Source organism: Petromyzon marinus, chromosome 80 (genome assembly GCF_048934315.1).
Source record: "Petromyzon marinus isolate PM22_M1 ecotype Great Lakes invasive population chromosome 80, UKy_Petmar_22M1.pri1.0, whole genome shotgun sequence".
Lineage (NCBI taxonomy): Eukaryota > Metazoa > Chordata > Hyperoartia > Petromyzontiformes > Petromyzontidae > Petromyzon > Petromyzon marinus.
In genome coordinates this window covers 6,278,725-6,301,006 of record NC_133746.1, presented here as the reverse complement: position 1 = coordinate 6,301,006, position 22,282 = coordinate 6,278,725, and the positions used below count along the sequence as shown (strand labels likewise).

The window sequence follows — 22,282 nt, the reverse complement described above, 5'->3', positions numbered from 1 at the left end:
CATTGTTAGAATTTTAGAGCTTTTATCGTTTTATAGTTTTAAATTTTGTTTTATAGTTTTTATATTTCATCGATTATAATAGTTTTATGGTTCATATCGTTTTTCTATTTTATGAGACCTCCTTTGCCAGTAAAAAGATATAGTAATAGGTTTTTACCCTTTCAACTGGCACAAAAACTGACACCTTTATTCAAGGCATCATGTTTGCAATAACCACAACACAAGCAGTCAAAATGCAAACAAAAGAGACAACTCTAATAATAATATGCACTGTCCTTGAATTTGATTGGTCCACACCCGAGACGACTTTTCTTAGAGCCTAGTCTCCACTCGTGTTGGACCAGAAGACGCCAAAAGGCGTCACAATAAAAAACAGCGCACTATCAGAGTACTGAGGGCTCGGGTCGAGCATTTACATTATGAGACCTCCTTTGCCAGTAACAAGATATAGTAATAGGTTTAACCCTTTTAACTGGCACAAACATGATGCCTTGAATAAAGCTGTTAGTTTTTGTGCCAGTTAAAAGGGTAAAACCTATTACTATATCGTTTTCTAGTTCGTAGTATTTTTCTAGTTTAATAATTTTAGAGCTTTTGTATTCTTATATCTTAATAGTTGTTATAGTTCCTAGTTTTTTTACATTTTATAGTTTTTACAGTTTTTGGTTATAGCTATTAAAGTTAATAGTTTTTATAGTTTACTAGTTTATTTGAATAGCTTTTATCGTTTTATATTTTTTTATAGTTCATAGTTTTTTTTTATAGTTGATAGTTTGTATAGTTTATCATTTTTATAGTTTGTCTTTTTATAGTTAGCAGTTTTATAGTTTGTATTTTTTTTATATTTTCATAGCTTTTATATCTTAATTGTTTTCGCAGTTTAATATTTTATTTTTTATCTGTGGGCGGCTGCGGCGACAGACGTGCCCAAGCCTCCGCAGGGCCCCGTGGAGTTCACCGAGCGGACGGGTCAGTGCGTGGCCATGAAGTGGAAGGCGCCCAAAGACAATGGCGGGCGGCCGGTCACCAGCTTTGTGGTGGAGAGGCGCCAGGTCGGCCGTTCCTCCTGGATAAAGGTGGGCGAGGTGGACAGCAGCGAGACCTCCTTCTCCTACGACAAGGTGGAGGAGGGCAAGCAGTACCAGTTCCGCATCCGCGCCGTCAACACGGAGGGGGTGAGCGAGGCGTTGGAGTCCGCCGAGGTCTACGCCGGGGAGCCCTACGGTGAGAGGTGGTGGGGGGGTGGGGAGTGGTGGTGGCCGACGTAGGCCTGGCATACGTCGTCGGGAATGTCAGCGGTGCGCCAAGAATGATCGTCGCCACCACCACTGCTTTCATCAGCGGCACCACCACCGCCTTCATCAATGTCAGCAGCACCACGAACGACTGTAACCATCACCATCACTACCAAAGCCTTCATCAGCACCACCATCACCACCTACATAAATATCAACAGCACCACAACCATCAACAACAACAACAACAACCGCCATTCACCACTAAGTGGTGGTGACGTCACCATGGCGCTTGTGCCAAGCTGTGTGCACGTTAAGGCCACGTGAAGTGTTGAGCGCCCGCTGGCAGGAGGTCACGGTACAGACCCAGGTGCCAAAGGTCGACTGACTGAGATAACTGGCCAATATACCACCTGTGCCCCCTACTGTGCCAACCACAATCATTACCACCATCACCACCTTCATCGACAACACCACCACCACCATCATAATCATCACCACCATCACCACCACTGCCACCACCTTCACCACATTCACCATCACCACGAAGCTGTTGTCCACACCTTTGGGTCTTCATTGCTGTGCGTTGAAACCTCCCCCCCCCCCACCCCCCTCCTCAGTACCCCCGGGGTCTCCCTCTGCCCCCGTCGTGAGCAACGCCACCAAGAGCTCGGTGATGCTCAGCTGGCAGCCTCCGCAGAACGACGGCGGGTCGGCCATCTTGGGATACATGGTGGAGCGCAGGAAGAAGGGCAGCTCCCTTTGGGTGGCCGTCAATACGCAGCTCGTGCAGGGTACACGGAGTGGGGAGGGGCGGGGGGCACGCGGGGAGACACACGGGGACATACGGGGTGACACGTGGGGGGACATGTAGAGACACGCGGGAACACGCGGGGAGATGCACGGGGGACACGCGGGGGGACACGTGGAGACACGTGGGGACACGCGGAGTCACACAAAGACACAGGGGAGACACGCGGGGAGACACACGGAGACATGGGGACAAGGGGAGACACGAATACGTGGGGGTACAGGGTGACAGAGACACGGACACACAGGGTTACAGAGACATGGGGCCACAGTCCGGCTGTGGAGACACACGGGGACAGGGGAGGACATTCGGGGAGACACAGAATACGTGGGGACACAGGGTGACAGAGACACGGACACACAGGGTTACAGAGACATGGAGACACAGTCCGGCTGTTTGTGTCTGTCTGTATGTAGCACAGAGTGGGGAGCGGTGGCGCAGAGGTTAGAACGTTGTGCAACTAACCAGGCATAGACCCGCTTTAAGGAGGTGCTCGCGAACAGCGCTTGCCTCGACGGTAGTGTTGAGGCTACACGGGGGACCTTTGTGTATTGTTGTGCAGGGACGGAGGTGGAGGCCGGGAAGCTGACGGAGGACGTGGAATACGAGTTCCAGGTGACGGCCGTCAACGCGGCCGGGCCAGGGGCGCCCAGCAGCACCTCGCTACCCGTGCTGGCACGCGACCCCATCTGTGAGCACATGCCCGCCCACCCGCTCGCTCACCCACCCACCCATTGACTCACTCACTCACCCACCCTCTCAACCTCTCATCCATCCACCCACTCACCCACCCATGCACCCACCTACACACCGACTCACTCACCCATTGACCCACTCACCGATCCATCCGCCCACTCACCCACCCGCTCACCTACCCGCTCACACACCCACTCACCCATCCACTCATGCACCCATTCACTCACCCATCCATCCATCCACCCACTCACCCACCTACACACCGACTCACTCACCCATTCACCCACTCACCAACCCATCCGCTCTTTCACCTACCCACTCATCCAATCAACCACTCACCGACCCATTCATCCACTCACCAACTTGCTCACCCACCTGCTCACCCACCCATCCATTCACCCACTCACCAACCCATCCGCTCTTTCACCTACCCACTTCATCCAATCAACCACTCACCGACCCATTCATCCACTCACCAACTTGCTCACCCACCCATCCATTCACCCACTCACCGACCCATCCACCCAATGACATGCCTATTCGCCCACTCACTCACCCACCCTACTCAGTCAGCCCATCCACCGCACTCGACCCCCTCCAACTGTCGCCCCCTCCGTCCCCGGCAGACCCTCCGGGCAAGCTTGAGGACCTGTGGGTGACCGAGACCACCTACTCCAGCGTCTCACTCGCGTGGAAGCCCCCGCTGGCCGACAGCAACAGCGGCAGTGGCGGCAACAGCGAGGCACAGGGCTACGTGGTGGAGATGCGTTCCGAGGATAGCGGGGAGTGGGTGCGCTGCAGCAAGGAGCTGGTAACTGGCACGCGTTTCACGGCCACGGGTCTGCGCGAGAAGGGCCGCTACTTCTTCCGCGTCAGGGCCGTGAACGAAGCCGGCGTCGGCGAGCCGAGGGAGCTGGACAAGTACGTGGTGGCCATGCCGCCCCCTGGTGAGACTCACGACACCTGTCAGGGCGTTTTTTTTTTATAGGCAAACAAAAAACATAGTATATTATGCGAATATATTATAATTATGTTAAAATTATCTTACCTATAAAAGTCTTTTTTTTTTTACTGTGTGTGTGTAGAAGCCTATCCTTGTAACGCTTTTAACTGATAAACTGTTGGGTTTACATATCAACAAAGTCCACAGGTACAATCTTTACGCGCTTTCCTCTCACAGCGGCCAACGCTGCAGATCCTGTGGCCCTCGAGGTGCTTCTGTACTTTGACATGCTAATCTTTTACATTAACAGCTTAAAATATTTTCACACCAACATAACCACCTCCATGCGCCGACCTCGACTTGGTCTCGTCTCTGCGATCTTACTTTAATATGCTAATCTCTCACATTAACATAGCCACCTCCGCGTCCTCATCCTGGAGGCCCTTCTCTGATCTTACGTTTACATGCTAATTTCTCACATTAACATCACTAACGCAGCTTCTCTCCCCCCCTTCCACCGATTATCTATGCCCCACCACCCTCTATCTCCCCCCTTTGCCTCCCCCTTTCTTATTTCTGCCCAACTCCCCGCCCCCTCTCTCTCTCTCTACCTATATAACCTCTTGTCACGGCAGCTCTGTCGCCTACTTCAGCAGTGTTCTTGCTGTAGTTGTCTCACCTGATGAAGATTGCTTGTGTTGCGATCGAAAGGTCGTGACTTATTATTATTATTATTATTTTTATTTTCTACGTGACTTTACCGAAAGAACCAAAGAGTACACAGATACAACAAACTAAGCTCCCGGACGAAAACTCGCTATTTGTCTTTGCCCTTGGTCCAATGTAAATTAAGAAAATTACACTTTGTAACAATGTACGCTGATTGTACTGATAACTTTGAGCGGGAAGCATCTGTGCATGCATGGAAACGACGACTCGCAATTGCCCCTAGCAATGCAAAAGAGCTTCCTGAGTGGCCACGGGAGGGAGGTTCTCCTTCGTGTAAAAAATGGCAAAAAGAAAAATAATCAAGCACAGTTAATGCTGCACAATCCCACGGTTAGGTATATCCTGAACAGTGTGATGTCCTCTTCTCCCCCCCTCCTCAATGTGCAGTTACTATTAGAAAGTCAGTAGATATTACTGTAGAGTCAGTAGCTACTATTACAATCGGTAGATACTACTATAGTCAGGAGATACTGCTGTAGAGTCAGTAGATAATACTGAAGAGGAGTCGGAGACTCGTTAAGCACTTCTTTAAAAACCAACCCCGAACACGCGTCTCACAGCCCCTTGTAAACCCTCCATCTCCGCCCTCGTTCCCAATAGACATCCTCGTCCCGCACGCCTGGTCCGTGTGACGTCAGTGGCCTTTAACCCTTGACCCCCGTCTAGTGTATTCCCGTGCGTGTGATTGGTGCGTGTTATACTGAGTGCAGAGATTTAATGTCTGCTTGGTGCTTGTGCGTGAGGGCGGCTCGCAGATCCCTTACACTACTATAGAGTCAGTAGATACTACTGTAGAGTCAGTGGATACTACTATAGAGTCAGTAGATATTTCTATAAAGTCACTCGATACTACTATAGAGTCACGAGATACCAGTGGCGGGCCGTGTATTTTACAACTACGCCTCCTGTGATATCCTACCGCAATTAAACCGCCTTCAAATAACCTCACCATGACGCTAGGGTTATAGGCCATTGTCATTCGACATAACCACCCCCCATATTCACATTGACAGGAAAGTGATTTAACACAAGGGTCAACACCTATAAGAGTTACAATACAGATTTGAAGCTTTCGTGACTGCAAGGATTCATACTCTTTGGTTCTATTCGGTAAAGTTACGTAGGTAAAACAAGTTAAAATAAATTGAAATAAAATAAACAATTAAAACACGACGTTTCAGAGGCAAAGCAAGCTTCCGTCTTCAGGTGGGACCAGTCACAGCAAAATCGCTGCACCACAAGTGCTGTGACTGGTCCCACCTGAAGACGGAAGCTTGCTTTGCCTCCGAAACGTCGTTTTTTAATTGTTTCTTTTATTTTATTTCAATTTATTTTAATTTGTTTTACCTACGTGACTTCACCGAATAGAACCAAAGAGTATAGTTACAATACACTAATTGCAAAGACGTAAATACATGGTGACTTAAACCATCAAGGATGTACCACTATTACGCAGGATGACAGGATGCTGCATCACAAATAGACATCGCATAGCCAAAATCAATGTCATTATCAAAGAAACAAGAACAAACTCACAACAACCAGTCGCATTTACTCATACGACCACCAAGCAAGCAAAAATGCCGTAAAAACACAAATAACACAATCAGGATTCCACAGACTTCCCCACAGAATTTTTTTTAAAGCACTACATAAAAAAAATCTAAACGTCACGAAAGAAAGTTTAAATAAATCTTAGATGATGCTACGTTACGCGCTAGCGAGTTTCACTTCAGTTAGCTAACTGGCCCTCCGATCATGCCACATGAAGAATGCTGACGTAGGCGGCTAGGCCAGCTAGAGGGCTCCGGCGTATCAAAGAAAACGCCCAACATGGCAAACTCGAAATTTGATTGGTTAAAGAATATGACAATCAACAACATCGTCCCATTTTGGTTGAACAGCAGAGGGGATTCACTCGACATTATGAAGGCCTCAGGGTCGATTTTTCACCTGGAGAGGCAGAGACAGCACAGGTGGAAAATCTGATTGGATAAGAGCTCTAGTTTATGAGCTGCACTGGAAGCAGTGCAACTGATATATAACATTAATGAAATATATATTAAATTATAAAAATTAAATTTTCTGATTCTGACAATCTCTAGGCCAGCAGAGAAGGCCTTGCTAGCTCAGGCAGCCTTGCCTCTGGGCTTGAGTATCAACTTGAACGAGGGGGTTGTGATAGAAACCTATCATAATAAAATAGGACGATATAAAATACCTTTCTAAACTCATTGATCGTAAACAATGTTGGTTTCAAAGGATAACCACAGCGTGAACAAATTACGTAGATACTACTATAGAATCACTAGATGCTACTTTAGAGTCAGTAGGCACTAGTGTAGGGTAACTAGATACTACTGACTCTAATGTATGTAGGGTGTCTAGGTTTATATGGCTACAAAATAAAAATTGGGATGGGGGGTTAAGATTTTTGGAGGGGGGGGGGTAGACAATTTTTGGATACCTTTCAGATAAACTATTTACCCTTCACTTTCTATAACTTATTGATTCAGGACTTCTGAAAGGCTTTCATAATTTCGTTGACGGACAAATGGACAAACGGAACGCCGGGCTTTCACAATAGCTTAGTATTTGTGTATGTATATGTTATGTTTTTTAAGAGAAGATAAGTTTTGAAATATATTTCCCCCCCCCCCCCCTGGGCAAAGCCGGGTACTTCCTGCTTGTATGATATATATGTCACATGTTTGATATATTATAATATATGATAAATTCTAATATGTTATATAATATTTTGATTTAAAGCTTTCGTGACTGCAGGGATTCATATTCTTGGTTCTTTCGGTATTGTTTGATATTTTCTTATTATTTTATTGTTTACCTTCTACGTGACTTTACCGAAAGAACCAAGAATATCTTCTTTGGTTCTTTCGGTAAAGTCACGTAGAATGAGAATAAAATAATAAAATAACACAATAAAATTCTCACGACGTTTCGGCCACAACGCAAGCAGCCGTCTTCAGGTGAAAGGTACAGACCTGTCGGGACGACAGAGCTCACGTCAACGCTGGGAGTGTGTGTGTGTTGAGTGTGTGTAGGCACGCGTGTGTGTATGTGTGTGTGTGTCTTGTCAGGAGCGGAAGTGTAGTGGTTAGCGCTTCGCTGCGTTACGAACCCGGCAACCCAAGTTTGATTCCCCCTCAAGCCCAACCCCAGTGACGATTGGCTAATCCGCTCCTGGGCCTCCCTGAAGTCGACTCAGCCTAAAATGAGTACCTAGTGCGGTGTGTAAACATCGCCACTGGGGAGACAAAGGCGGTCGGCCATGGTGTTGGCCACCCACCCCCTCGTGTGCCGTTCGGGCCTTCAGGTGTGCTGCTCGCGAGCGGCACTTGCCCCAACAGTCTGTTAAAGGCTATACGGGGGATCTTTGTCTTTGTGTACGCGAGTGAAAGTCAGTGTGTGTGTATGTGTGTATGTCTTCAGAACAGACCCCCTTCGTAAATTGTGGACAGCTCAAATCCTCGCGGAAGTTCCACGGGTTCCTGCTAGTTCTAACTAAAAAAAAAATTCTATGTTACCTCGTTATTTATATTACCTATATTTTGACAAAGAAAGTTTTACCTCAAAACAAATTACTTTCGTTCGTATACAGGTAGTCCTCTACTTACAATGCGTTACGGTTACCCCATCGTAAGTTCGTAATGTCCGAGCCTACCCAGGAGTCTTAAATAATGGTGATAATTTAGCAAAACAGAGCAATTTACAGGTGATAATTTAGCAAAACAGAGCAATTTACAGTGCCATACTGTATAAACTATATATCTTATAATTATTAATTACAATACTGTATTGCACAGTAAAATTTTAAGTAAAAAAACAAGGTATATTCTTGGCCTACCTATATGAACCGCAATTTCATAGAATGTTTTTTTTAAGGAAACAATCCTATCTGCTATAAAAAAAACTTTTAACATGCATTGAACGTGTGTATCGTATCGTGGTAACCCTAAAATGAAATCGCTAAAGCTATGTATCATACATGCATTGAACGTATCGTAACGTATCATATTCTACTGTGCGCGCCAAGATTCTGTCCGTCGTCTGCATACTTGAACGATGTTAGGTTGTTGATGGCTACATTAACTTAGTTGTCGGAAGAGGAGGATGGCGATGATAAAGTTACAGTATAGTACCTCGTACGCTGCTGCGTTTGCCTGCCGCGCGAAATTAAAAATATTTTACAATTTTGTCATATCGCTATCGCCATCGTAAGATCGAAATATCGTAAGTCGGACGATCGTAAGTCAGTTATTTTAACGCGTTATATATTTATATTTCTTTAATTATATGTTCTTTTTTTATTTAAAGCTTTCGTGACTGCAGGGATTCATATTCTTGGTTCTTTCGGTAAAGTCACGTAGAAGGGAAACAATAAAATATTTTATTATTTTTTTGTTATTTTATTGTTTCCCTTCTACGTGACTTTACCGAAAGAACCAATAATATAATGTTTTTATTAAGTCTAATTTGGACAACTGTGTGGTGGCAATATCGACCCACCAATGACAATGACTACGACTTTTATGATATCAATTTTTTTTTTATTAAACGTTGGTATTGCATTCATTTATTGTTTACCTGTATTTGCCATGTATGCTCGTAATTTATTTGACCTATATTTTAACAAGAAAGTTTAACCTTAAAAATACACATTTTTGCACGTATATTTATATTTAGTTTAACGCTTTGTATATATAGTTTATGTTTTAATTATGTTTTTGCAATGTTAACATGTCACGTATATAGATCACATTTCCCCTATATTACATTTGTAGAAATATTTATTTGCTTTATTTTTTGAGGGGCGATTTTACACCTCCTTTGGACACCTTTTGAGACTACTTTCATTAACATCTAAATATACATTTTATTATGCTTCCGTTCTACATATATGAAGAACGTTTAAATGTTTTGACATGGGGAGTGAAGCGGGAGCTGAGCTCTTGAACAAATCTCTCGGTGGCTTACAGGTCGACCTACGTTCCCACCCTCGCCTATGATGGTCATGAGCTTTGGGTAACGACCGAAAGAATGAGGGGTGCGAGGGGCCAAAATGAGGTTTCTCTGCAGAGTTGTCGGGCTCACTCTCCGTGATCGGGTGAGGAGCTCGGTAATCCGGGAGAGCTTCAGAGTCGAGTCACTGCCCTGCCTCCGCATCGAGAAGAGCCAGTTCGAGGTAGTTCAGGAAACTGGTCAGGATGCTCCCAGTAGATTTCGCCTGGAACTCTACCGGGCGAGTCCCACTGGGCAAAGACCCCAAGGCTGGCCCAGGACATCTGATGGCCCGAACGGCACACGAGGGGGTGGGTGGCCAACACCATGGCCGACCGCCTTTGTCTCCCCAGTGGCGATGTTTACACACCGCACTAGGTACTCATTTTCGGCTGAGTCGGCTTCAGGGAGGCCTAGGAGCGGATTAGCCAATCATCACTGGGGTTGGGCTTGAGGGGGAATCGAACTTGGGTCGCCAGGTTCGTAACGCAGCGAAACGCTAACCACTACACTTCCGCTCCTGACAGACACACACACACACACACGTGCGTACACACACTCAACGCACACACATTCCCAGCGTTGACGTGAGGCCTCATTACAGCTGACATCCCTCTGCTGGCCTGGGAACGCCTGGGAATTTCCCAGGTAGAGCTAGAATCTGTTTATAGTAGTGTATAGTAATATATAGTGTAGTAGTATATAGTAATGTATAGTAGTGTATAGTGTAGTAGTGTATAGTAATGTACTGCTGGAGTCTGTCGCCAGGTAAAGGGAGGTCTGGCCCGCTCTACTCCAAACGTTGCCTCGCTTCGGTGCTGATGACTCTCCACCACCTACCCGCCCCCCCGCTACCCTCCCTCCCAGCCGCTCCCAGGTTCCACCTGACCTCGCGCCACCAGAGCTACGTCTTCCTCAAGGCCGGCGAGACCCTGCGGCTGGCAGTCCGCTTCTCGGTACGCACCACCGCTCCGTTCAATCGATCGATCGCTCGATCGCCCCCGTTGGTTGCAGCGACAGGGCACTCGGCTCCGGGACTTCTTTCTCCCGTGCCAAGATGTTGAATGATGATAATACGATGGGGCTTCAGGCTTTCTGGCGTCAACACTGCGGCTGTTAAGGTGCTCATACGCGCGGTTATAGAAACGGCAGTGAATGCGCCCTGTGAGTGTATGCACTCTCCTTGAAACTGATTGGCTTGCACCAGAGACAGCCTCCTCCATGGCAAGCAGCACAAGGGCAATGCACACACCCATGCATGAGTAAGCTGGGGTTAAGCGGCAGCAAGCGATGGGAAGCCTTTCGCCTGCAGCGAGAATGTTGAACGTGTACTTGCGGTGGCCGTTATTGAGCACCGCATCGTGCTGCTTTTGCGGCTGTCTGGAACGTTCTTTTCTTCTAATATGAGGAAGCCACTGGGAGGTACGATGCACTTTTACGTCATCTAGATTGACGAGCTCATTTGTTTAGAACTGATTGTGGTTGTTGTTGTGTTCAGTTTGTTGTCCTTCCCCCCCCCCCACCGCACCTCCAATTAGTGCGGTTGTCTATGTACAGCGGGAAAAAAGTTCAACATACACACACTACACCGTACACTACACTATACATTACACTAAGATCAATACACACAGTTGAGAACTGCCCCTTGACCCTGATGCTCTCCCCCCCCGCCCTCCCTTCCCACCCGCAGGGCATTCCCACGCCCACAGTAACCTGGCACAAGAACACGCTGGCGCTGCCCGACCGCGCCAACGTGTCGACAGAGGGCGGCAGCACCCACATGGTGATCTCTAGCGCGGACCGCTCCGACTCGGGCATCTACAGCGTGAATCTGGCCAATGAGGCCGGCTCTGAGACCATGAAGATCCGCGTCACGGTCGCGGGTGAGCATCGTCACGCAGACGAGCGTCGCACCGAGCACTCACGCACTCACTCACTCGCTTTTTCACTCACTTACTCACCCACCCACCCACTAATCTGCCCATTGCTCACTCACTAACTCACTCACTCACCCACTCACTCACCCACCCACCCACTAATCCACCCACTAACTCACTAACACATTCACTAATACAATCACTCACCCACTCACTCACCCATCCCATTGACTCACCCACTCACTAAACCACTCACTAACACACAAACACACTCACTCATTCACTCACCCCATTCACTCACCCATTCACTCATCCACTCACTCACTCACGCACTCACTCACTCGCTCACTTGCTCACTCACTCACACACGCACCCACTCACTCACACACTCACTGGCCCACTCACTGACACACTCACTCACTCATTCACTCACTCGCACATTCACTCACTCACACACTTACTCATTCGCTTATTCACTCACTCACTCGCTCACCCACCCACTCACCCACTCGCTCACTCACTCACGCACTCCCCCACTCACTCGCCCACTCACTAACGCACTCACTCCACTCGCTCGCTTGCTGACTCACTCTCTTACGCAAACACCCACCCACTGGCTCACTCACGCATTCACTCACATAGTCACCCATTCACTCACTCACTCATGCATCTACCCACTCACTCACTCACCCACTCAAATACTCATCCGCTTACTCACTAACGCACCCATTCACTCACTCACCGACCCACTCAAACACTCATCTGCTCATCTACCCACTCACACACTCATACACTCACTCACATGCGCAACTACTCACCCATCCGCCCAAACACTCATCCACTTATTCACCCACTGAACCACTCACTCATCCATTAATTCACTCACCCGCTCACTCACCCACTCACTCGACCACTCACCCACTCATCCACTCATCTACCCACTCACACACTCACTCATACATTCATCCATTCTCTCACTCACCCACCCACTGAAACACTCATCCGCTCCTCCACCCACTCACCAAGTCACTCACCCACTCATCCACCCACCTACCCACTCAACCATTCACCCACGGGCTCTCCCGCTCACACACGCGGTGACTGACCCGCTCACCCACCCACCCACGCACTCCGCATACAACTCACTCAATCGCCCACTCATCCACCGCAGAGTTCGTTCGAGATGAGAAGAGGGAGGTAAGAGAGTTCGCAGAACCTCTTCCACAGCAACAAGCAATGAACGCTCTTCCGCTACAACCACTCGACCCGAGCTATTGATGCTTTGAACATTTGTATTGCCCTCGTGCTGTTCGCCTCATGGTGTCGTTCACTGGTCGAACACCAGTGAGACACGGCTTGTGTAGCTCTGGTGTGGGCCAATCAGAGCCAAGGACGATGCGTGCGTCATTACAATCACAGAATGTTGGTTTTCATGCACCAAAAGCACGACTTGTGGTTAAGGCAGACTTGATGACGATGCCTTGTTGTGACAATAGGTGGGTCTGTTTGATGTTCGAACATCCTAACACCTCCTGCATTTATGCCAGAAAGGCTAAAGCCTGACGTTGTATCACTCAACATCTTGAGACGTGAAAGCGAATTTCTTCAGAACCACTTGTTGTCGTTTAGTTGTTGTTGTCCTTCCCCCGCACCACCGATTGACGCGGTTGGCCACGCACGATGCGGACGAAGTTCCGCGTACGCACACGGACAAAAGAATCCCATGGCTATAACCGGCTTAACCCGAGCGATTGAACGCTTTGGTGTGTGCATCGTCCTTGTACCTGCCGCGTGCCTCATCTCCGTCTCACTCACCGCCCCGTGTGTCCCCGTGGGTTCCCGTGTGTCCTCGTGTGTCCCCACATCCCTTCGTCTTCCCCCCCCCCACGCCACCCCACCCCACCACAACCAACTGGCCAGACGTCCCCCGTCCTCCGGGCGAGATCACCCTGGCGGAGGAGATCAGCCAGACGGTGACGCTCACGTGGGAGCCGTCGCCGGACGACCTACCGGAGGAGCGTGTCTACTACGTGGTGATGAAACGCGACTCGAGCACCATGAGCTGGTTCATCCTCTCGGACCGCGTGGCCCACACGCGCTACACCGTCACCAACCTCGTGCCAGGCCGCAAGTATTTCTTCCGCGTGATGGCGCGCAACGACCTGGGCGTGAGCCAGCCCACCGACTGCAAGGACGCGTGGCAGGTGCCAAAGCAGAAAAGTGAGTCCCGTGTCACCGTGCGCGTGCGTCGATGTGTGTGTGTGTGTGGGTACGTAGGTGTGTGTCACTGTGTGTGTGTGTGTGATAGTGTAGCGGTTAGTGCTACACTGCGCTATGAACCTGGCGACCCGGGTTCGATTCCCGCTCACGGCCAACACCAGTGACGATTATCTGAACCGGTCCTGGGCCTCCCCTGGGTCGACTCGGCCTCAAATGATTACCTGGTGTGATGTGTAAACATCGCCACTGGGGAGACAAAGGCGGTCGGGCGTGGTGCTGGCCACCCACCCCCTCGTGTACCGTTCCGGCCTTCATAGGTGCTCGCTAACAGCGCTTGCCCCTAGAGTCTGTTAAGGCTATACGGGGGATCTTTGTGTGTGTGTGTGTGTGACGGTGTGTGTGCGCGTGTGGAGGAGGCTGGGGAAGGACGCTGCTACTGGGCAGTTGGAGGCAATCGCCCTCCAACAACAACTGAGGGTAGAGGAGCGACGCTCACAACAACGAGCAGGGCGCCGGGGCGGCTAAAACGCAGCAAGTTGGCGCAGTAGGGGGTTACATTTTGTGCATTTACCAGTCATCTCAGTCAGTCGACCCGTGGCACCTGCTGGGTCTGTCCCGAGACCTCCTGTCAGCATGCCTCCGAGACTTCACGTAGCCTCAAAGTGCACCTGGCCTGTGTGTGCGTCACTGTGTGTGTGAAGGTGTGTGTGCGTTTGTGTCACTGTGTGTGTGTCATAGCTGCTCTATGAACCTGGCCACCCGGGTTCGATTACCGCTCACGGCAAACACCAGTGACGATTATCTGAACCGGTCCCGGGCCTCCCCTAGGTCGACTCAGCCTCAAATGAGTACCTGGTGCGGTGTGTAAACATTGCCACTAGGGAGACAAAGGCGGTCGGGCGTGGTGCTGGCCACCCACCCCCTCGTGTACCGTTCCGGCCTCCATAGGTGCTCGCTAACAGCACTTGCCCCTACAGTCTGTTAAGGCTACATGGGGGATCTTTGTCTTTGTTGTGTGTCACTGTGTGTGTGAAGAAGTAGGTGTGCGTGTGTGTCACTGCGTGTGTCACTGTATGTGTGTAGGTGCGTGTGTCACTGTGTGTGTCACCGTGTGTGTGTGTCACTGTGTGTGGGTTTGTAGGTGTGTCACTGTGTATATATGTAGGTGCGCGTGTGTCACTGTGTGTGTGTGTCACTGTGTGTCACTGTGTGTGTGTGTCACCGTGTTTGTGTCACTGTGTGTGGGTTTGTAGGTGTGGCACTGTGTGTATATGTAGGTGCGTGTGTGTCAATGTAGGGAGCGGTAGTGTAGCGGTTAGCACGCTGTGCTACGAACCTGGCGACCCTGATGTAGGCTCATGGCCTACATCAGTGACGATTATCTGAACCGGTCCTGGGCCTCCCCTAAGTCGACTCAGCCTCAAATGAGTACCTGGTAGGGTGTGTAGTAAACATCGCCACTAGGGAGACAAAGGCGGCCGAGCGTGGTGCTGGACACCCATCCTCTCGTGTGCCACAGCACCGGCCTTCATAGGTGCTCGCTAACAGCACTTTCCCCAAGAGTCTGTTAAGGCTATACAGGGGATCTTTATATTTGCCTCTGTATGTGTGCGTAGTTGTAGCACTGTGTGTCACTGTGTTTGCTAGATAGGGGGGGGGGGGGCACAGGTGGTGCATCTGCCGGTCATCTCGGTCATCTTGGGACAAGAGTCAATTATTGCCCGTTATCCTAATTGGCCGATACCACCTTAACATGTAGAGGACTGCAGATCTTTGGACGATAGTTTATTATTGCGCGCTCTCTCCATATGTAAAACCTTTAATAACGTCTTCTCGCCCCCCCCCCCCCCCTCTGTTGACATCATCACCGCAATGATCTTTGCCATCATCGCCATCACCACCATGATCTTCGCCATCATCGCCACCATCTTCGCCATCATCTTCGCCATTGTCGCCGCCATCATCTTCACCATCATCTTCTCCATCACCGCCGCCATCATCTTCGCCATCATCTTCACCATCATCTTCACCATCATCTTCGCCATCATCTTCGCCATCATCGCCGCCATCATCTTCGCCATCATCTTCACCATCATCTTCACCATCATTTTCGCCATCGTCGCCGCCATCATCACCACCATCATTGCTGCCATCATCTTCGCCATCATCGCCGCCATCATCTTCACCATCATCTTCTCCATCATCGCCGCCATCATCTTCACCATCATCTTCACCATCATCTTCTCCATCATCTTCGCCATCATCTTCGCCATCATCGCCACCATCTTCGCCATTGTCGCCGCCATCATCTTCACCATCATCTTCTCCATCACCGCCGCCATCATCTTCGCCATCATCTTCGCCATCATCTTCGCCATCATCTTCGCCATCATCGCCGCCATCATCCCCGCCATCATTTTCACCATCATCTTCGCCATCATCTTCGCCATCATCTTCACCATCATCTTCGCCATCATCTTCGCCATCATCGCCGCCATCATCTTCGCCATCATCTTCACCATCATCTTCACCATCATTTTCGCCATCGTCGCCGCCATCATCGCCACCATCATTGCTGCCATCATCTTCGCCATCATCGCCGCCATCATCTTCACCATCATCTTCTCCATCATCGCCGCCATCATCTTCACCATCATCTTCACCATCATCTTCTCCATCATCTTCGCCATCATCTTCGCCATCATCGTCGCCATCATCGCCACCATCATCTTCACCATCATCTTCGCCATCATCGCCGCTATCATCTACGCCATCGTCGCCGCCATCATCGCCGCCATCATCGCCGCCATCATCTTCACCACCATCTTCGCCATCATCTTCGCCATCATCTTCGCCATCATCTTCACCATCATCTTCACCATCATTTTCGCCATCGTCGCCGCCATCATCGCCACCATCATTGCTGCCATCATCTTCGCCATCATCGCCGCCATCATCTTCACCATCATCTTCTCCATCATCGCCGCCATCATCTTCACCATCATCTTCACCATCATCTTCACCATCATCTTCACCATCATCTTCTCCATCATCGCCGCCATCATCGCCGCCATCATTGCTGCCATCATCTTCGCCATCATCTTGACCATCATCTTGACCATCATCTTCGCCATCATCTCCGCCATCATTTTCGCCATCATCGCCACCATCATCTTCACCATCATCTTCGCCATCATCGCCGCCATCATCTACGCCATCGTCGCCGCCATCATCGCCGCCATCATCGCCGCCATCATCGCCGCCATCATCTTCACCACCATCTTTGCCATCATCTTCGCCATCATCTTCGCCATCATCTTCGCCATCATCGCCGCCATCATCTTCGCCATCATCTTCGCCATCATCGCCGCCATCATCATCGTCACCATCATTGCCGCCATCATCGCCACCATCATCTTCGCCATCGTCGCCGCTGCCGCCATCATCGCCGCCATCATCGCCGCCATCACCATTATCGACCGCGGCGGCGGCGGGGGCGGCGGCCAGACCTCTTCGAGGTCAAACTGAACAAGTACCAGGACAAGGAGCGTGAATTCGCGCCCGAGTTCGTGCTGCCCCTCAAGGACCACGTGGCGCCGCCGGGCAACGACGTCAAGATGAGCTGCGCCGTCAGCGGCAACCCGCGGCCCCGAGTCGCGTGGCTGTGCGACGGCGAGCCGGTGAGCGAGACGTCCAACGTGTGGTGCAGCGACACGTACGGCGTCTGCTCGCTGCACGTGGCGCTCGCCACCGCCAAGGACAGCGGAGTCTACTCGGCGGTCGCCATCAACCACCTCGGGGAGGCGTCGTGCTCGGGCAAACTCGCCGTGACCGGTGAGTGACTGGTGCGTGAGTGGTGAGTGATTGGTGAGTGATTGGTGCATTTAGTTAGTTGTCCTTCCCCCGCACCTCCGGTTGCCTCCATCCAGTGCCAAACAATTTTACCACACACACAGTCACACACACACAAACACACACACACACAGACACACACAGACACACACACACAGACACACAAACACACAAACAAAAATGCCCCGTGTAGCCTCAGCAGACTGCAGGGGCAAGTGCTGTTAAAGCGAGTAGCTGCAACCTATGAAGCCCGGCACGGCACCACGAGGGGGTGGGTGGCCAGCACCACGCCCGGCCGTCTTTGTCTTCCGTTTACACACCCCAGGTAGTAATTTGGTACACCTTGGGCATTGCTTGTTGGCCGTGGGCAGGAATCGAACTAGCAGGACCCTGTTGAGACTCGGCGAGGATTTTGAATATACAATCACATTGCTTGTCAACTCCTGATCAGTGCCCTACCTTATTGGAGGCAAATTCAGACCCTTTTTGATCACCCCGTGCCCCTTATGAATCTCAACGTTCATCCGACAAAGTCCCATCAACATGGGAGAAACACAAGCAAACAGACACATCGTGTTTTTTACGCGCTTTTATTTAACTCACTGTCTGTTGTATCCTCAACTCTGTCTGTTGTTGAATTCTCAAATCTTGTAACTCAATTGTAACCCACTTCCCAATGTGGTATCGACTGCAAACTTGGTATACTTATGTCATACTTATGACAATACTATATTCTATCATTGAAAATAAAAAAAACAGATTTTTAAACGATCTTTTTTTTATACGTTATGTTTCGGCTTGGGTCTAATTGTCCATGCTCAACTCACGTTGGCTGTAAATCACCACGGGTCCCCTTACGTTGTGGCAAGCTTCGGGGCCACTTCCTGGAGTCGTGGAGTTCTGCCATTACTAGTACGGTACATTTCATTAAAGCGTGTGTTTTTTTTAAATAGTTTGTTTTTTGCCCGTATTGAAACGGCTGTACGCCGTATGGACCTAAAAACTCAATTCCCTGTATAGGAATACGGGGTAAGCCGTATGGGTTAACAGGTATGGGGTCGTCCATAAATGATGTCACGCACCTAGGGGGAAGGGGGGGGGGGTCAGACATTTGTGACGATGTGTGACGAAGGGGGAGGGTGGGGGTTGAGAAATGTGACGTCACATCAAAATGCGCAACTTTAAATAAATATAGACAACACGTTCTACTTAATTAAATATACTTTTTAATAAATGTTTTCTCCTACAACATCAGAGCGCAGCGCCACATTAAATACGCACTAAAATAACAATAGTTTAAAGCGATTTGAAGCATGTTTTAGTATTATTTTTGTTTGGGGGGGGGCAGAGCTTTGTGACGTCATATTTGAGGGGGGGGGGGTCTGACTTTTTGCGACGCTGTGTGACGATGGGGGGGGGGGGGGCGGGCGGGGTCAAAAATCGTCCAAAATCACACGACTTCATTTATGGACGGCCCCCTATAAAGACAAAGATCCCCCGTATAGCCTTAACAGAATATTGGGGTAAAGAGCGTTTAGCGAGTAGCGGCACCAATGAAGGCCATGGCCATACGAGAAGGGGTTTGCTGGTCAGCACCACGCCAAGCTGAATTTGTCTTCCCGAGTTGCGATCTTTACACACCGCACCAGGCTATTCATTTCAGGCACTACACTCACGCACGCACGCAACCCTCATTCACGCATACACAAAGACAAAGATCCCCCGAATAGCCTCAACACACGCGTACATACGCACGCGCATGCACACACTGACACAAATACCAATGCCCGCCATTCGCCACTAAGCGACGGTGACGTCACCACGGAGCCCGTGCCAGGCCACGTGCACTTTGAGGCTGCCACGTGAAGTGTCGAAGGCTCTCGCTGCTGACAGGACGAGGTCACGGGACAGACCCAGTGGGTGCCATGGGTTGGCCGACTGAGGTGACCGGTAGATGCACCACCAGCTGTACCCCCCTACTGTGCCAGGCTAGGTGCAGGAGGTCACGGGACAGACCCAGCAGGTGCCATGGGTTGGCCGACTGAGACGATCGGCAGATGCACCACCACCAGCTGTACCCCCCTACTGTGCCAGGCTAGGTGCAGGAGGTCACGGGACACACCCAGCGGGTGCCATGGGTTGGTTGATCTGAGACGATCGGCAGACGCACCACCAGCTGTACCCACCTACTGTGCCAGGCTAGGTACAGGAGGTCACGGGACAGACCCAGCAGGTGCCACGGGTTGACCGATCTGAGATGACCGGCAGATGCACCCACCACCAGCTGTACCACCCTACTGTGCCAGGCTAGGTGCAGGCGATCACAGGACAGACCCAGCAGTTGCCATGGGTTGGCCGATCTGAGATGACCGGCAGATGCACCCACCACCAGCTGTACCCCCCTACTGTGCCAGGCTAGGTGCAGGAGGTCACGGGACAGACCCAGCAGGTGCCATGGGTCGGCCGACTGAGATGAAGAAGTAGATGCACCACCATCTGTACCCCCCCCCCCTTCCTCTGCCAGCTCTCACCCTCACTCACTCACACACGAAGACAGATTCCCCCGTATAGCCTCAACACACGTGTACATTCGCACGCATCGTTCGTTCGTTCATCCCAGCGGATCTCTAACCCCCGGCACCACCCCCCCGCCCCCGCCGCCCCCGTCTGTTCCCTGCCGCTCCTCTGTCTCCCCCACCCCCCTCCCCCCCCCACCCTCCCTCTCTTGCAGGAGAAAACTAACGGCGAGAGGGACGGGGCGATGGCCCTTCGCCGATCGTCGACCGCCCATCATCCTCGCATGCCCAAAGCCGTCTACCTTCGTCTGTCCCCATCTCTTTAGAACGTCCGGTCGATGGGTTTTAGAGGGGGGGGTTGGGGGGTGGGGTGAGGGGCGGGGTTGGGTGGGGGGCGGTCGCTCGATCGTGCCAGGTCGAGTCCGACGTTTCGCACCACACCCCCCACCCCCCCCCGCCGCGCTCCCCCCCCCCCCCCTCCGGGATGCCGTCACCCTCCGTCATCACCGCCTGGTACGCAGGAGGTCTTCACGGGGTCGCCTGCTTCTAGCTACGACTTTCATTCGTTTTGGCCGGGTGTCGAGGCCCCCCCCCCCCCCGCCACTGAGCTGCCTTTTGATTTTTCAGAAGCGACACCCCGGCTCGTGGGCCGTCCTTAAATGACGTCACGAACCTGGGGGGTGGGGGGTGGGGGGTGGGGTCAGACATTTGTGACGATGTGTGACGAGGAGGAGGAGGGGAGGGGTTGAGATATTTGACGTCACATCAAAATGCGCAACTTTAAATGAATATAAACAACACGTTCTGCTTGATAAAATAGACTTTTTAATGAATGTTTTCTCCTACAACATCAGAGCGCAGCGCCACATTAAATACGCACTGCAATGACAATAGTTTAAAGCGGTTTGAAGCATGTTTTATTTTTATTTATTTTTTGGGGGGTGGAGCGGCAGAGCTTTGTGACGTCATATTTGAGGGGGGGGGGTCTGATTTTTTGTGACGCCGTGTGACGTCATTTATGGACGACCCCCTATCGCAAATGAAGGCGTCTCAACCGAGTTGCTGATATCATCGTCGTCGACACGTGGACGTTCATAGCGGCAGACAAATATCTCGTAAACGCGTGGCGACGTTGACTCTAAACGTGGAGGGGAGATAGCTGAAGGACCCAGAGAAATATCCACGCGACCACGGGTAGAGAGATAAATATATAGAGAGCAGGCATCGTGGGTCGGGATCGAACCCACAGCCTCCTGTATACTAGGAGAGGTAGTCAACATCTCCTAGCCATGGTGATGATGATGATGAGAGAGAGAGAAAGTAAAATATAGAGCAGGCTTCATGGGTCGGGGTCGAACCCACAACTTCCTGTATACCAGGCGAGGTAGTCAACATCTCCTAGCCATGGTGATGATGATGAGAGAGAGAGAAAGAGAAATATAGAGCAGGCGTCGTGGGTCGGGATCGAACCCACAACTTCCTGTATACCAGGCGAGGTAGTCAACATCTCCTAGCCATGGTGATGATGATAGAGAGAGAAAGTAAAATATAGAGCAGGCGTCGTGGGTCGGGATCGAACCCACAACCTCCTGTATACCAGGCGAGGTAGTCAACATCTCCTAGCCATGGTGATGATGATGATGATAGAGAGAGAAAGAGAAATATACAGCAGGCGTCATGGGTCGAGATCGAACCCACAACCTCCTGTATACCAGGCGAGGTAGCCAACATCTCCTAGCCACCGTGATGATGATGAGAGAGAGAGAGAAATATACAGCAGGCGTCAGGGTCGGGGTCGAACCCACAACCTCCTGTATACCAGGCGAGGTAGTTACCATCACTACCCCCTACCATTACCCCAATCCTTATCATGACCCCTATCACTTCCCCGATCACTTCCCCGACCCTATAGTCGCGTGGATTTTTGTCTCCGGGTCCTTCTGAATCAACATCACCACGCGTTTCAAGTATTCGGCCGCCGCTAGACATTTCCACGTGATGACGACGATGATGATATCGGCTAATTCGTTGAGCTATCATTCGTGATAGCCAGGCACCTTGTTGAAAAACAGCTACACAGCCCATTAGTTGGCCTTGCCTGGTCAAATAAAAAGAGTTAATTTAGTTATTACCTTTGGCCGCTGCTGCAAAGGGTTAGGGTTTAGGTTAGAGCCCTGATCAAGGGTTAGAGTCTAGCACCCGTGTGCATGTGGGAGTGTGCATATCACATGGGGAGTTGTGGTGCAGTGGTTAACGAGCTGCGCTACGAACCGGGCGTCCCGAGTTCAATTCCCGCCCACGGCCGCCACCAACCGGGTCCTGGCACTCCCCTAGGCCGTCTCAGCCTCAAATGAGTACCTGGTGCGTAGTAAACATCCACACTG

At 50.6% G+C, this 22,282-nt stretch overlaps 1 protein-coding gene across 5 annotated transcripts in view; it reads left to right on the top strand.

Annotated features, from left to right (window-relative positions):
- Nucleotides 1–22,076, top strand: part of IGSF22 (immunoglobulin superfamily member 22) — a 44,841-nt gene extending 22,765 nt beyond the window's left edge. For 2 of the 5 annotated variants that reach the window (XM_076057205.1, XM_076057204.1), the window contains exons 17-25: nucleotides 922–1,224; nucleotides 1,856–2,029; nucleotides 2,609–2,737; nucleotides 3,369–3,689; nucleotides 10,301–10,389; nucleotides 11,124–11,316; nucleotides 13,231–13,530; nucleotides 17,038–17,364; nucleotides 20,114–22,076. In XM_076057205.1, the coding sequence (XP_075913320.1) occupies nucleotides 922–1,224; nucleotides 1,856–2,029; nucleotides 2,609–2,737; nucleotides 3,369–3,689; nucleotides 10,301–10,389; nucleotides 11,124–11,316; nucleotides 13,231–13,530; nucleotides 17,038–17,364; nucleotides 20,114–20,124 (1,847 nt within the window). In that variant the 3' untranslated portion in view covers nucleotides 20,125–22,076. The remainder of the gene's footprint in view (nucleotides 1–921; nucleotides 1,225–1,855; nucleotides 2,030–2,608; nucleotides 2,738–3,368; nucleotides 3,690–10,300; nucleotides 10,390–11,123; nucleotides 11,317–13,230; nucleotides 13,531–17,037; nucleotides 17,365–20,113) is intronic. The other 3 variants (XR_012931163.1, XR_012931164.1, XR_012931162.1) reach the window with 3 other exon arrangements.
- The last annotated feature ends 206 nt before the right edge of the window (nucleotides 22,077–22,282 follow it).